Genomic DNA, 15,702 nt, shown 5'->3' with positions numbered 1-15,702 from the left:
TCTGGCTTTCTTAAAAGCCTATGGCTTTCCTTGAAGAAAAAAGGGCAACATATCACAGCTGTATTGGTACACCCTTGATGTGACCAGGCATGCCAGTCAAATGTTGTCTAAAAGGCATATTTTTTGGTTCGGGAGAAGCACTGCCCAGTGCCACATATTCTTGGGTTTAGAATTTTCTGTACACGTGGAGCTTTCATCAGCCTGTGAGAATTTGTCCATTATACTGAAAACCTGTTTAAATCATGAGAACCAAGTAATTTATTTTGCCCTAATGGACCCAAATCCAGCACATAATTGTGTAATCTTTTTTTAAAGCTCAGTTGCAGAAAGCCCCTATAAAATGACACCCAGTAGCCTGACAGATGGCCCAGTGCCCACACTGCACCATGTCGTTTTTGCCAAGTCTGCCACCTGTGGCTCCAGTGCTTCCTGCAGTGCTGATGGATCTGCTGAACAGGCAAATGGTGGAAATCCACAGCCACTCTCACAGCATCTGCTGCCACCTGCTGAACAAGAGTGGCGAGGTTTTTGCATAAATGTACAGCAAGAAATCCTACAACGGTATTAAAAATATATCACAGTTGGTAGCGCTCTGTTCTGCCTTAGCATGCTTTCTACCAGGTTATGTTTGAAGCTGTGTATGAAATCTGTGAGGAGATGATTTAAAGTACTGATTTTATTATTTTAAAAGATATTTTCTTTTTATTGGAAAGGCAGATTTAACGAGAGAAAGATCTTCCCATCCACTGGTTCGCTCCCCAAATGGCCAAAACTGTCAGAGCTAAGCTGATCCAAAGCTCAGAGCCAGGAGCTTCTTCCAGGTCTCCCTTGTGGATGTAGGGTCCCAAGGCTTTATGCCATCCTCCGTTGCTTTTCCAGGCCACAAGCAGGGAACTGGATCGGAAGTGGAGCAGCCATGGCACAAACTGAAACCCATATTGGATCCTGGCATTTGCAAGGGGAGGATTTTAGCTAATTGAGCCATTGCGTCAGGCCTAGAGTATTGAAGTTTTTGTAGGAAACCATTGGTGGGACTTTGTGGAGATTGAAGCTTGGATTTGGTCTTCGATCTTTGTTCCATATAGGAGAGTCAGTCTCTCCTGGGCCTTGTAAACCGACACTGGGATTCTTCTAATTTTATTAGAGTGATCTAATAAAACAATCAAATATAATATTAAAATTTTTATAGAAGATCCCCAGATCTTGAAAAAAATTTACAAGTTTCTGTGTATATTTTCTGGACGTTTTTAGCAACAAACATCTCTTTGCTCTCAGAGAAGTCCTTAAGGCATCCTCAGCATAGATACCACAAAATGTGCGACAGTCCCCAAGCCCCTCTGAGTATTGTCAGGATTTCTGTTGTGCTGCTTTGAAACTAGCATCTTCCTTCATCCTTTCTTGTTTTCTGCATAAGTAGATTTTATCTTTGAAAGAATTTCAGCAAAGAAGGTTTTGGAAGATGTCACACATTTAGAAAGTAGGGAAAGATGTTTGGAAAGTTGACTTTTTGATCTGCTTATCTCTCTTTTTTTTTTTTTTTTGGAAGTTTGCTTATTTTGCCAGCCTAACTGTTAATTGTGTCTTATCAGTATTTTTCAACCACATTAACCCTTCTCATTGTCACTGCTCACACTATATTAATGTTTTGATTTGGAATGTTTACTACAGGTTTCCGGTTATATGTTGTATTCATTTAGAGCTGATGTAAAAATTTTTGCATGTGTTTTTGTATATTTCTCAGATACTCTTAAATGTTCAACCTACTGTGAGTACTTCACTCTAAATTTTGACAAATGGACTGCTGATTGATTTGTTGAAGGGGAATAGACGTGGAGTAAGTGTGTGTTGAGGGACATGTGAAATAGGGCTCTTGATTGACAAGACCAACTTGGACTGTAACTACTTTATTTATGTATAAAGGAGATATATATATATATATATATATTCTTCAGTTCAGAATGATTATCATTGTATAACTGACCGCTAATTTATCATATATAGGAAACAAAGACCTGTGAAAGAAGCACTGTAAGCTTTTGGGGGGCATCTACTTTCCTACTGAAAGTACATACTGAAATTTTTCCCACAAAGACTATTTCATTCTATTTTCACTATTAGAAAGCAAAGAAACTAAAAGAATGTGACCATTTGGCAGAAACAAGCATCTTTTTGCTTACTGCCTTCCTTTGCAGTAGGAATTAACTGCCACTGTGCTCTGTATTGCAGCAAGCACTTGCGTGGTAAGGAAAAATAAGGCCGTTTCAGGCTGGCGTTGTGACATAGCAGGTAAAGTTGCCGCCTGTGACACCAGCATCCCATATAAGGACTGATTCATGTCCCAGTAGTTTTACTTCATATCCAGCTCCCTGCTAGTGGCTTGAAAGGCCCCTCCCACCCACATGGGGGCCTGAAAGAAACTCCTGGATCTTGGTTTTTGCTATGCCATCACACCAGCTCCCTCAACCAGCACATTAAAAAAAAAATTGAAATAAAATGTAGCAGAGATGCATGCTCCTCTTACCTAACTTTTAAACTATGTTAATGTCAATGGCATACTTTAAAGTATGATCCAGTTAAGTGATATTGAGAGAGAATTTAGCATGGGGTTAAAAGTGAGAGCTAGGGCCCGGTGCGATAGTGTAGTGGTTAAAGTCCTTGCCTTGAATGCGCCGGTATCCCATATGGTTGCTGGTTCTAATCCCAGCCGACCTGCTTCCCATTCCAGCTCCCTGCCTGTGGCCTGGGAAAGCAGTCAAAGACGGCCCAAAGCTTTGGGACCCTGCACCCGCATGGAAAGAGGCCCCTGGCATCGGATTGGTTCAGCTCCAGCCATTGCGGCTGCTTGGGGAGTGAACCATTGGATGGAAGATCTTCCTCTGTTTCTTTCCTCCTCTCTGTATATCTGACTTTCTAAATAAAAATAAAATTTTTAAAAAAAACTGAGAGCTAGAACTGTATATCACATTTGCACTTGGCACAAAATAATTGCCATTTAAATGCCAGCTGTTATTAGTACAGAACACGCCTAATCCAAAAATCCAAAATGCTCTAAAGCCCAAACTTTGAGTGCTGACATGATACTGCTAGTGGAGAATTCCACCCCTGACCCGATGTGGGGGGGGGGGATCGTGTTCAAATGGGGTATACCAAAAATATTGTATAAAATCAACTTTAGGACCTGTACTGTAATGTAATGGGTAGAGCTGCCGCCTATGGTGCTAGCATCCCATGTGGTAGCCAGTTCAATTCCCAGCTGCTCCACTTTCAATCCAGCTTCCTGCCAATGTACCTGAGAAAGCAGTGGAGGACAGCCCATGTGGGAGATCTTCACGCAGGTTCTGGCTCCCAGCTCCAACCACTGCAGCCATCTGGGAGTAAACTGGCAAAAAATTCTCTTTCTCTGTCTAGTTCTTGCCTTTCAGATAAATAAATAAATATTTTAAAAAATAGCTTCAGGTCATGTACATAAAGTATATATGGAAATATAAATGGATTTTAGACTTGGATGCCATACCGAAGATAGCTCATTAGATATGTGTATGAATTCCAAAATCAGAAACACCTCTGTTGCCAAGCATTTTAGATAAGGGATGTTCAGCCTACACTATATCAACTTTGTCATCATTTAAGGGTACTGTTACCTGATGGAGAAAATAAATGTAAGATATATTTTGCTCCTTTCCTTAGGCTCCATCCTTTTAGAAAAAGAAATTGTTCTTTATTTTCTCAATTTGGAGGTTTATTGCCCCCTAAATATCTCAGGGAATCAAATAAAATTCAGTCTTTCCTCTCCTTCTTAGTGATTGGTAATGCTTGATCAAGTGAGTTAAATGTCTCTTACAGGTTGATCATGTCATCCTATAGGATTTCCAGTCATGTCTTTGGATTGCCCGGAGGTGTTGGGTCTTCAATTGTTTTCTGAGCTGTTATGTGTTGGAGAAAGCTAGACATCAAAACTCATTCGAGGATTTAGAGAGGAGCAGTAGACAGGTGGGGCAGTCAGAGGGAATGTTCCTCGAGTCTTCTTTATTTAGTGGGCCGGCCCCAGAAGTTCTCTGAGGGACTATGAGCAGGGCAAGATGAGAAGGTCCCCATGATGGGAGCTGAGGGTCACAGGCACTGGCATTTCTGGGTGGGAAGGGAGCTCTTGGGCCTTCACACCCCAGGGAGGGTGGGGGGTTGGTTTCAGTGTCTCTGGGAGCCCTACCTCCCCTCTCCAGAGACTTCCTTTTGCTAACAAGCTCTGAAAGTATCTCCTCAAGGTGAAGACATCAGAGGTACCTCACAGGAGGAGGAGTTGGAAAAGAAGCATCACTCAAAGAAAGGATAGTGGAGGAAGAGATTTGTAGGAGACCCTTGCCTGGCTGTCTTGCTTCTGCTCAGCATTCCAGCTCTTTAGCTCTCTTGGGCTGTTTGTCCTTGGGATGTGTGCTTTGTGAAAGAACCACCTGCCACTAGGTGGCACACAGATCGCAGTGCTATTCTGACTGCTACACATTGCTATTAAGATTCTTTTCAAAAGATAGGCTACTAATATGTTTTTAAAATAAAAGGTATGTAACCTATTTTAATGTTCCATTTAAAAAAAGGAACAAAGGATGAAGATTAAAATTCAAACTCTGAATGTTTTGTGGGCTTAATTTGAAAGTCCAGCTTTTGAGGTACAACAGTTAATGGTCTTCAAAAATATGTGGCTGGTATTTAAAATTTTACTTTCATATACAAATATGTCATTTTTTCAAAAGCAGCTTTAAATATTTTCAAGATTTTTTTTTGTTGAAATATAGAGTTACAGAGAGAGAGAGAGAGAGAAGAGACAGATTCATTCCCTAAATTGCCACAGTTCGCCCAGGACAGGGCCAGACTGAAGCCAGGAGCCAGGAGCTTCATCTGGGTCTTGCATGAGGGTAGCAGGGCCCGAAGTACTTGGATAGTCCTCTGCTGCCTTCTCATGCTCATTAGCAGGGAGTTGGATCAGAAGTGGAGCAGCTGGGGGGGCCTAGCACTGTGGCCTAGCGGCTAAAGTCCTCGCCGTGAATGCCCCATATGGGTGCCGGTTCTAATCCCGGCAGCTCCACTTCCCATCCAGCTCCCTGCCTGTGGCCTGGGAAGGCAGTCGAGGATGACCCAATGCATTGGGACCTTGTACCCGTGTGGGAGACCCAGAGGAAGAGGTTCCAGGTTCCCGGCATCGGATTGGCGCGCACCGGCCCGTTGCGGCTTACTTGGGGAGTGAGCCATCAGACGGAAGATCTTCCTCTCTGTCTCTCCTCCTCTCTGTATATCTGACTTTGTAATAAAAAAAAAAAAGTGGAGCAGCTGGGACTTGAGCTAATGCTTATATAGGATTCCAGGATTGCAGGACACACTTTAGCCCACCACACTGTAGCTCTAGTCCCAATAATGAAATATTCTGAAGATTGGAATAATATGCACTAAAATGATCATGTCTTTATTTTTTTCTTAGCCACTACTTGGAATTATATCTCTTAGAGTTTTCAAACTATGTTTCTTCTAAAATATTAAAATGTTATTTAAAATGCGGCAGATTATTGTCTTGCCATTGTGTTTTTATTGTATATGTGAGAGAAATATGTGGAAGTGGGGGCAGTTGGAACAGTGGGATATGCTATCATTGACAGGGAAGTGAGTGGGTGGGACTTAGGTGAGTCCTTGTTAGGACCGTCATTACTGCTGCTCTCTTGTGTCTTGCTTAGATGATAATCCGCCATAACAGCAGCCACAGGGTATAGACATCACAGACCATACCTGTTCTTTGAGGAGCATCAGCTGGTAACAGCAGTTGTATAGCTTTGTTTATAAATTGTTAAAGCCTTTCATTTTAGCCATTGAAGATCTGTTGTGAAAAGAAATTCATACTGTTTATTGACTTGATATCATCATTTGCCATGAAGAGTACAAACAAGGCCACCAAAACTGGTGCTCCCATCTTATGTCTGCTCTCCTGTGACAGCTAGAGTGGGAGTGCAGCAACTAGCTGCACCTTCCAGATCGACCACATGTGTTCCTGGCTTCATGTACTCCAGATTATTTGAGGTCGCACATTATTAGACAAGTAACCAGCACCTTTCCACACCCTCAACCTAAGTATCAGTGTAGACGTTTGGAGCAGTCTTCATGTTGTGCCTTCAGAGCTGCCTCATACGATCTCAGAGTTGGCTTTGGAAGAATCCTCAGGTGGGCACCGTGGGCTTGTGTCCCTTGTTTCTGATCATTCCAGTGCACTACCCAAGTGGGGATGGGACAACAGCTTTGGGGGATCACAGCCTAGCATGTAAAGGATCTGGGGCATCTTCTATGAATATTATCAATACTTTGTTTAAATTTATATCCTAAGTACTATCCTACCCCATCACTTTTTTTTTAAAGAACTACCAATGTCATGTCTAAGATTGAACATGTATTGTAAAATATTACGGTTGCTAAAATAAGAGTAACCTAAACAAATCATAAGTTTCAAATATCATTTAGCTTGTTTTAAAAACTTTTACTTAAATCTGTTTTGTATTGTATTTCCCCAAATTCCTTTAAACACATGCAGGGTTCTGAAAATAAAACAGAAAAACAGATCAATTAAGAAATATCAGTGCACTGCTAGCAGAATTCCACATTGTGGTGCATTGTGTTAAGCTGCCTCTTGTGACTGGCAATCCATTTAGCAGTGCTAGTTGAAGTCGCAGCTACTCCACTTCCAGCCCAGGCTCCTGATGATGGCTCTGGGAAGGCAACAGAAAAGGCCCAAGTACTTGGACTCCTGCCACCCATGTGGGAGACCCAGATTGAGCTTCTTATGTATATTTTTGCTAATGTACCTGGGAAGGCAGTGGAGGATAACTCAAGGTAGGATGCCTGGATGAAACTCCTTGCTTCTAGCTTTGGCCTGGCCCAGCCCCAGCTGTTGTGGCCATTTAGGGAATGAACCAGCAGATGAAAGATCTTCCTCTCTTTGCTCTCCCCCCTGAAACTTTGCCTTTCAAATAAACAGATATTTTAAAACAACACCTATTTTGATGTTTTGATTTGAGAGATTTTTGTGAGCATGGAGGTGAGTAGGGTAGCTGATATCTTAATAGCAATTTTTTATTCTACAGTATACTTTTGATTATTTAAGCATTTTTCCTCCTTGCGTAGGGCTTCCTGAAGAACGAGAAGGACAATGCCCTGCTGTCTGCCATCGAAGAATCCCGAAAGAGGGTAAGAAAAGAACCAAAGTGTAGATGTTTGTAATTCTGAGGACAGCAGCGTGTAAGTTCTGGAAGTTGGAGTGTGTGTCCCAGAGCAGCTCTTTCTTGGTTAGAGTGGTTAAATGAGAAGTCAACTAACTCTTTTTCTCTTCGGAGGAAAAGCCGTGCTTGTATTTCTAACATGTACATAGTAACTTCAGTGCATCTGGTTTGTTGGCTCCACAGTTATTAAATTAATCTTAACGTGGAAGGACCAAAAAATTCCTTGGTTTCAATGTTATAGTATAAACAGTGTTTTGTTTTACTTTCTATTCAATCAGCTGTTCCAAAAATCAATTATGATCATTGGTAATTTCTCTCAACTTCCTTTCATCAAACAGTATGACTGTACTACCTGTTCTAATTTCTCAGAGCTGTTAAACAAAAATCCTAACCCAGAGCTTAAAAAGATGGCTAATGATTTTGTATCACGACTTTTCATTGAAGGGAATGTACAGCAGTTGTGTAATGGAGACTGTCACATCTAGTAACATGTCATTTAACTTCATGGCATTGTAAAATTCTATTTTTCTTTCTATTGTTGATTTTGAATCATGACTTTTCACTTAAGGGGATGTATGGTAGCTGTGAAATGGAGACCAACATTCAGATGTGAGGATGTAGTGTGGCATGCATTTCTACTTTCAGACAAAGATGGACTTACAATGAAACTGTTTACTATATCTTGACAATAGGATTCTGGACTCTCTGCCAGTGTCTATGCCCGCAATGATGGACATATGACTGAGTATGAAGAACTTTATGTTAGTAATGATATAGCGGAACTGGGGGGGAAGGGAACAGGGGAGGGGATAAGGGAATATGAAACTGTATTATAAAATAATAACAATAATAAAAAATGTGTTTAAAAAAAAAGATGGCTAAGAAGTCACTCCAAACATCCATTTTATGTGTAGAAGAGTTTTGGATTTTTTTGTCTTTTTTGCTGTAAACATTCCTGCAATAACTGTAAGTTCTTTACTACTAAGTTCACCCCACTTGCTTCTGACATGGGGTCCTATCCAGATATCCTGCAGAGTAAGAGGTTTTCAGGCCAATGCAGTCCTTGGGAAAGGAGGAGCAAGGTGAGCTGACAAGGAGAGTTGATTGTAAGTGCAGCTTTCCTGAAGAGCGATGCTGGCAGGATCCATGCCTGTTTGCTAGTCCTAGTCCTGCCTAGAGGCAGAGAGAAGGAGTGAAAGAAAGCCTGTTTTGCCATTTACTTATTGAACCTTTATATCAAGTGAAATATATAGTTTTTTAAAAATAATTAAGTGGAAGACATTGATGAATCTCAGTAGGACTGATGCGAGACGGGGCAACAGAGGAGCTTGCCAATTCTGTTTTGTAAGTAAATGTTCCAGAGTGATCATTTGCATGACTGATGTGTTTTATTATCAGAATAAAGGTCCCTAAAATTTCATTAATTGCCAACTGGCAATAGTACCTAGTCTTAGAAAGAGAAAAATTCCCTTGATTCACATTTGAATGGGTTTTTTCCTCACACTCACCAACATTGATTTTTTTCTACTGCAAAGGACCAGTGAAATTAGGATCATCAAATGCCACCAAATCTTATTAATCCATTTACCCTGCAGAGTGTGTTTCTGGAATTGGCAATCTGAACATTGTGCCATACTGAGACTAAACGTGCAGCCAGCCAAAACATTTAGGTGACATACCACAGTGCAAAGTATGTGCATATGTGTTTGGGAGGGAGACATTCCAGTTCTGGATCTGGCCAAGGGGTAGACCTTGGACCTGTCTGGACACCAGAAGACTACTGCGTAAGCAAAATCAGTTTAAAATAATGATTTGGAAATCTGCAGCTTGCTGGCATTTTTTTAATGGCAATTTCATGTTTGAGTAATTTGCCAGTGTCCTACTGAAATGCCAAGAAAACAAGCTACAGGCCCACAAGTCTTTTCCAATTTGGTGCATCCCAGCAAAAACAAAACAACAGTATCAGAACATATGCAATGTTTCTAAAAGCCAGCAACAGCTCAGTAACAGTTAGGAAAGTCAAAGCATATTGCCCTCTTCCCTTTATAAAAATGGAGTTCCCCTGCTCTCCACGTGTTCTTAATTCAGCTGCCCAGTTCTCGCTCTGCCTTCTTTACTGTGTTCAAAGGAAAATATTTTCCATGCATAACATGATCTTGAAAGATTCAGACTTAATGTATGAGAATTTTTCCATAGCTTTGTCATTTTCTGTTTGGTTTGTTTGTTTGTTTGTTTGTTTGTTTTAGTTCTCTGCACACCTGTCTATATATCCCCTTTTTCTTTGAGTTTCTTTCTTGTTCCTACTGATCCTTACCTTTGCCTTCACCTGATGTTTTTCTCATTAGCTCCTCTGTGTAGCACTCTTTACACCTAATCCAGTGGTTCAGACCGTCATGTCAGTGGAATAGGCTGGAACAGAGCAGATGGAACAGAGCCTAATCATCCCTGATTAGGCCACAAATTGGAAGTTCCATTATCTTTAATGTAATTAGGATAAGCAGAGGAAGGGAGTGCAGTGTGGTCAAAAAATGAGAATTTTAATGTTGGGCCGTTTATTTTTATTTTAGGTGCCTTATCACAGTAATGATGAATGGAATCACAGTGCTGTTCATTCAGGTTGTTAGGCTGTTTCTGAGTGGCCTGGCACACTTTCCAGAGATCTGAGGATTTGAGCCCAGAAAGCTGCCAGTGTTCAGAGTCCTTCCAAGTACTAAGCAGGAGTTCCTGGCGCACAAGTGGGAAGCCCTAATTAACGGGGATGGTTAATTCACACAGTTATCCTTCTGACCCTTACCTATTGCTGAGTCAGCCCCAGCTGTGCTCATCAACAGTTTCTGGGGTGACATGTTACCTGGTTTCTTCAGTTGCCCTCAGTGCTGTATTAATAACCTGGAGAACTTAAGAAAATCTCCTGTAACCCTTGCCTGGGTCCTGGATTGCTGCTAAGGTCATCGGTGCCTCACTTCCTATTGTGAGCTCAAGAAGCTGAGTAAGATGCTGGCCTTTCCCCATCTTCTCATTTTATTTGCCCCAATCCAGATGCCTTTCTTTTCCCTTGCTGGGAAATGCTTGGAAGGAAGGAGTTTTTGGGGGGAGAATTCGTGGCTCATTAGTATACCTTTCTGGATGACTTCTGGGGAGATTATCTCTTCTCCAGCCCTACATGCACTTATTATTTTTTTTATAGCACTTATTATTTTTTTAAGAGTTGTTTTATTTGTTTATTTTTATGACCAGACTGGCACAGTGACATCATGCACTAAGCCTCTGTCTGTGGCACTCACATCCTGTATGGCGTTGGTTTGAGTCCTGACTGCTCCACTTCTGATCCAGCTCCCTGCTAATGTGTTTGGGGAAGCTGTTGGAGGTTGGCTCAAGTTGTTGGGGCCCTGTACTCACGTGAGAGACCCAAAGAAGTTCCTGTATCTTAGCTTAGGACCAGCCCAGCCCTGGCCATTGAGGCCATTTGAGGAGTGAACCAGAGAATGGAAGATCTCTCTTTCTCCTCCTTCCTATGCAACTGCCTTTCCAATAAAAATAAATAATTTTTAAAATGATTTATTTCATTTTTTTTTTAAAGGCAGAGTTAAACAGAGAAACAAGGAGACAGAGAGAGATCTTCTATATGCTGGTTCTCTCTACAGATGGCCTCAGTGGCCAGGCTGGGATTTCAGCATCACAGGTGGTGCTTAACCCATTGTTCCACAGTGCCAGCCACAACAGGCTTTTATTGTTCCATCGTGCTTCCCTGAAAAATGCTTTGCTTCTGTGTTAAAGTTTATTGATATGAACAAAAGGCAAAGATTTTTCTTTGGGTACTTTTTAGCTCAAACTCACTAATTGAAATAGTCTGTTTTGGCTGGCTGACAGTGAAAAGAACAAAACTTGAAAGATCTGCCTTTAGAATACCGAATAGAAAAGGATCTGGAGTATGCCAACCTTCTTCCTCATTGCATCTGTGTCTGAGGCTGTCACAGTTTAATAAATACTGTTCCAAACACAGACGCCCTGTTTATAGGAAGAGTATATTTGATTTTTTCCTTGGGATACATTTCCTAAAGCTTATATATATGGATATTATCAGTCTAAATTATCTGCATTGCCAAAAGCAAAACAGACATTACTATATTCCCTTGGTTCTGATTAATTAGATGCTAATCTGATTGTAAATGAAAAGTGGGTTTAAGCTGATGGAGAAACCTGGTGTGCCAATTAAATAGTGACAGACTGGGTATGATCTTAATTCAGTATCGCCGGGTTAAGCCACTGATTGTAATGTAAGCATCCCACATGAGTGCTGGCTTGTGTCCCAGCTGCTCCACTTCTGATCTAACTCTATGCTAATATGCCGAGGAAAGTGGCAGGAGATGACCCAAGTTGCTTTGGCCTGGCCCAACCCCTGGCTGTCATATCCATTTGGAGTAAACTAGCAGATGGAAGATCTCCTTGTCTGTCTGTGGCTCGCTCGCTTACTCTCTCCCTCTCTGTCTTTCTGTCTATAATTCTGCCTTTCAAATAAATAAATTTTTTAAAATGGGTAAGATAATAAATTTTACATTAGTGGAATTTTATCGTGACAAACATTTTTTACAATAGTAAATATTGCTGTGTACATTACTATGATTAAAATATATTTTAGCAGTGTTTAAGGATTGATGCAGTAAAATAAGTTGCAAACATTTGTTGGTAAAATCTTTACAGGTAATTTCTAGATTGCTTCTGCTCTAGTCATCATGAAATGGGGGATTGGGAAGGATTTGCAATTCTGCTGGGCTTTAAGGAGGACTGTGTTTTTTTGTTTTTCATTTTGGTCATGGCTCTTTGCTCCGCTCACCTGGGACAGACCTTTGGCATGGCTGAGGAGTATCATCGAGAGTCAATGCTGGTCGAATGGGAACAAGTGAAACAGCGAATTCTGCACACGCTGCTAGCATCAGGAGAGGATGCCCTTGACTTTACTCAAGAAAACGAGGTACGAATCCACAAGAATTAGTTCCTAGTAAAAATGCAGAGTCCAGGAATGCTTGTCTACTTGACTGGTAGCATTCTTGGCACATTATTTGGTCATTTGCTCTCATTGGTCATTCTTACCCCTTGTTAAATACTTCCTTCACTTGGCTTCCTGAAATTCAGGTTTTTGCCTCAATTCCTTCAGCCTGACTGGGTGGTTCTGCCCAGGCTCCTGTGCTGATTTTCTCTGCCTCTCTGCCTCTCTGATCTCTTGATGCTGGAATGTCTTTGGGCTGTGTTCTGGATTTTTTTTTTCTCTCCATCACTGCCGTGCTGATTTCATCCAAGTTTGTGGCTTTAAATATTGTCTACATGCCAAGACTACAGAATTTGTAACGTCACACTCCCTTGTCTACTGGCCTCTTTCTTTCTTTCTTTTTAAACATTTATTTATTTTTGTTGCAAAGTCAGATATACAGAGAGGAGGAGAGACAGAGAGGAAGATCTTCTGTCTGATGGCTCACTCCCCAAGTGGCTGCAACAGCTGGAAGTTGAGCCAATCTGAAACCAGGAGCCAAGAGCTTCTTCCGGGTCTCTCATGCCTGGTGCAGGGTCCCAAAGCTTTGGGCCGTCCTCGACTGCTTTCCCAGGCCACAAGCAGGGAGCTGGATGGGAAGCAGGTCAGCCAGGATTAGAACCGGCGCCCATATGGGATCCCGGCGCATTCAAGTTGAAGACTCAAACCGCTAGGCCACCTTGCCGGACCCTACCTGCCTTTTTTACTATGACTGGAATGTCTTACAGCCATCCCTGGTAAAGATTGGAACAGAGTCAAAATAGCCACAGGGCCTGGAACGATAGCCTAATGGCTAAATCCTTGTCTTGCATGCACAGTGGTCCCATATGGACACTGGTTTGTGTCCTGGCTATTCCACTTCCCATTAGCTCCCTGCTTGTGGCCTGGGAAAGCAGTCAAGGATGGCGCAAAGCCTTGGGACCCTGCATCCACATGGGAGATCTGGAAGACACCCCTGGCTCCTGACTTCAGATTGACTTGGCTCTGGCCATAGTGGCCACTTGGGGAGTGAACCAAAGGGTGGTTCACTCTGTCTGTTCTCTCTGTAAATCTGTGTTTCCAATAAAAATAAAGCTTTAAAAATAGAATATATAGGGCCCGGCACCGTGGCCTAGCGGCTAAAGTCCTCGCCTTGAATGCCCCGGGATCCTATATGGGTGCCGGTTCTAATCCCGGCGGCTCCACTTCCCATCCAGCTCCCTGATTGTGGCCTGGGAAAGCAGTCGAGGACAGCCCAAAGCTTTGGGACCCTGCACCCGTGTGGGAGACCCGGAAAAGGTTCCTGGTTCCCGGCATTGGATCGGCACAGCACTGGCTGTTGCGCTCACTTAAGGAGTGAATCATCGGATGGAAGATCTTCCTCTCTGTCTCTTCTCTCTGTATGTCTTTGTAATAAAAATAAATAAATCTTTTTAAAAAATAAATATATAAAATAAAATAACAACCAACTCCATCCCAGCTCACCTACTCTCACACAACTCCCTATCTTGAGAAATGGCAATTCCAGTTTTTTACTTTCTTAGATCAGAAACCTCAGATTTATTTTTCTCTCCTCACCCATTTTACACCTGTCCAGTTAATCCTGCCCTTAATATATATCCAGAATCCATCCACTTCACACCACTGTGTGTGTGGTTTGCTAACATTGTGGTCCAAACTACCGTCATCTCCTCCTCACGTCAGTGAACTAGTTACCTAACTGGTTTAATCTATTGCTATCTATGAATTATTGTAAACCTTAGTGGCTGAAAATACACATTCGCTTGGCTGAGTATTTCTGGTTCAGGGTCTCCTAACACTGTGCTCATTAATGAGACTCGACTCAGCAGGGATCATTAGCAGTAGTACACGCTCCTCTCTGTTGCCTCTACTGTGGGGGAGAGGAGCAAAGGGAATACCACATAGGGCTGTGGAACAGGTGAGGCTGCCAACCACAGTAGTCTCCTTGCCTTTTGCCCCTGTGCTCTTCTACAACCTTTTTCTCAACACAGTAGCCAGCATGGCATCACTACGAGATAGATTGGTGCTACTTCTCTGCTCAGAACCCTCTAGTGACACTGATTTCACCAACATTAAAGTTTTGACCACGATCTGTAAGCCCCTCCATGGCTAAGTCTCGTAGACCCTCAAGCTGATCTGCTCTCCCCTCAGCCCTTGCTGCTCCACCTAACAGGTTCCTTGCAATTTCCTGGTGTAAGCCTGGCTTGTTTGATCCTTAGGTGCCTCTTTGTTTTCTGTTATTTTTGCCTAGCATACCTTTGCTGCAGTACCTTAAATCACTGTCTCCCTCTTTCCTTCCTTCAGTAACGACCTAGTGCCTTGTCAGTGAAGTCTTGCAAAACCTTGGTATCTGATATCTAAACCAATCCCTTTTTGTTCAATACTTCCAGTATATCGTTTTCTTGCTGTTTTTCTTGTTTCACAGTTCCTCTTAACTACTACAGCATACAGTATTTATTTTATGTTTGTGTTGTATGTTGTCTGTTTCTCACAGTGGAGTGTTAGCATGCTGAAGGTAAGGATTTTATTTTATCCCTGTGCTCCAGTACCTCTTCAGAATGTCCTGAAACATAAGAGGTGCTCCAGAGATATTTGTTGACTCAATCACTGAAGTATTAGGGATATGTTGAAGCAGTGAGGATTTAAGATGGATGTGTTACATGGCATTTGTCATAATTGGCAGTGTTAATTAATAGGTAGTGATGCTAAGTTGTCTTTATGTATACTCATAAAGACAATGTAGCTATATTCTTGTCTTATTTCCAGGGTTCCCTTATGCAAGTATATGAGCCATATATTCCTTTTTTTTTTTTTTTTTAAGATTTTTTGTTGTTGTTGTTGTTGTTGGAAATGCATTTAAACACAAAGAAGGAAATGTAGAGGAAGATCTTCCATCTGCTGGTTCACTCCCCAAGTGACCACAACAGACAGAGCCAAGCCAGTCTAAAGCCAGGAGCTAGGAACTTTTCCCGGGTCTCCCGTGTGGGTTCAGGGTTCCATAGCTTTGGACCGTCTCTACTGCTTTCCCAAGCCAGGGAGCTAGATGGGGAGTGGAGCAGCCCATATGGGATCCCAGCAGATTCAAGACAAGGATTTATCCACTAGGCTATCGTGCCAGTCCCAAGCCATATATTAAGTTAGCTTATACCTGCTCTGTTACGCATCTGTCTTTTTTTTTTTTTTTTAATGTATCCCCAAAAGTCTTTCCCATGAGGCATTTTGAAGTTGCCCTTGTCCCAGAGGAGCCACAGCTTGCCACACATTTATCATCCCAGTGTTAGGGAAGAGACAGCTCTGAGCTTCAAATCCTGACTTCAGCAGTGACTAGTTCAGCCTTGTCTAAGTTATTTAACCCTGCAGACCTGCAGGATCTTCAGTAGTAAAATGGCATTTTAGGACAGACTGGTGATAATGTAAAGCACTTGCCCC

General features: G+C 42.0%; 1 protein-coding gene across 2 annotated transcripts in view; it reads left to right on the top strand.

The window, feature by feature from the left end:
- Window positions 1–15,702, top strand: part of NUP93 (nucleoporin 93) — a 96,281-nt gene that overhangs the window by 53,448 nt on the left and 27,131 nt on the right. For both annotated transcript variants that reach the window (XM_058673997.1, XM_004583872.3), the window contains exons 4-5: window positions 7,153–7,215; window positions 12,091–12,219. In XM_058673997.1, coding sequence (XP_058529980.1) covers window positions 7,153–7,215; window positions 12,091–12,219 — 192 coding nt within the window. The remainder of the gene's footprint in view (window positions 1–7,152; window positions 7,216–12,090; window positions 12,220–15,702) is intronic.

This window comes from Ochotona princeps, chromosome 16, assembly GCF_030435755.1.
Source record: "Ochotona princeps isolate mOchPri1 chromosome 16, mOchPri1.hap1, whole genome shotgun sequence".
Classification (NCBI taxonomy): domain Eukaryota; kingdom Metazoa; phylum Chordata; class Mammalia; order Lagomorpha; family Ochotonidae; genus Ochotona; species Ochotona princeps.
Note: the sequence above shows the minus strand (reverse complement) of the source record. Positions and strands in the feature narration are given on the sequence as shown.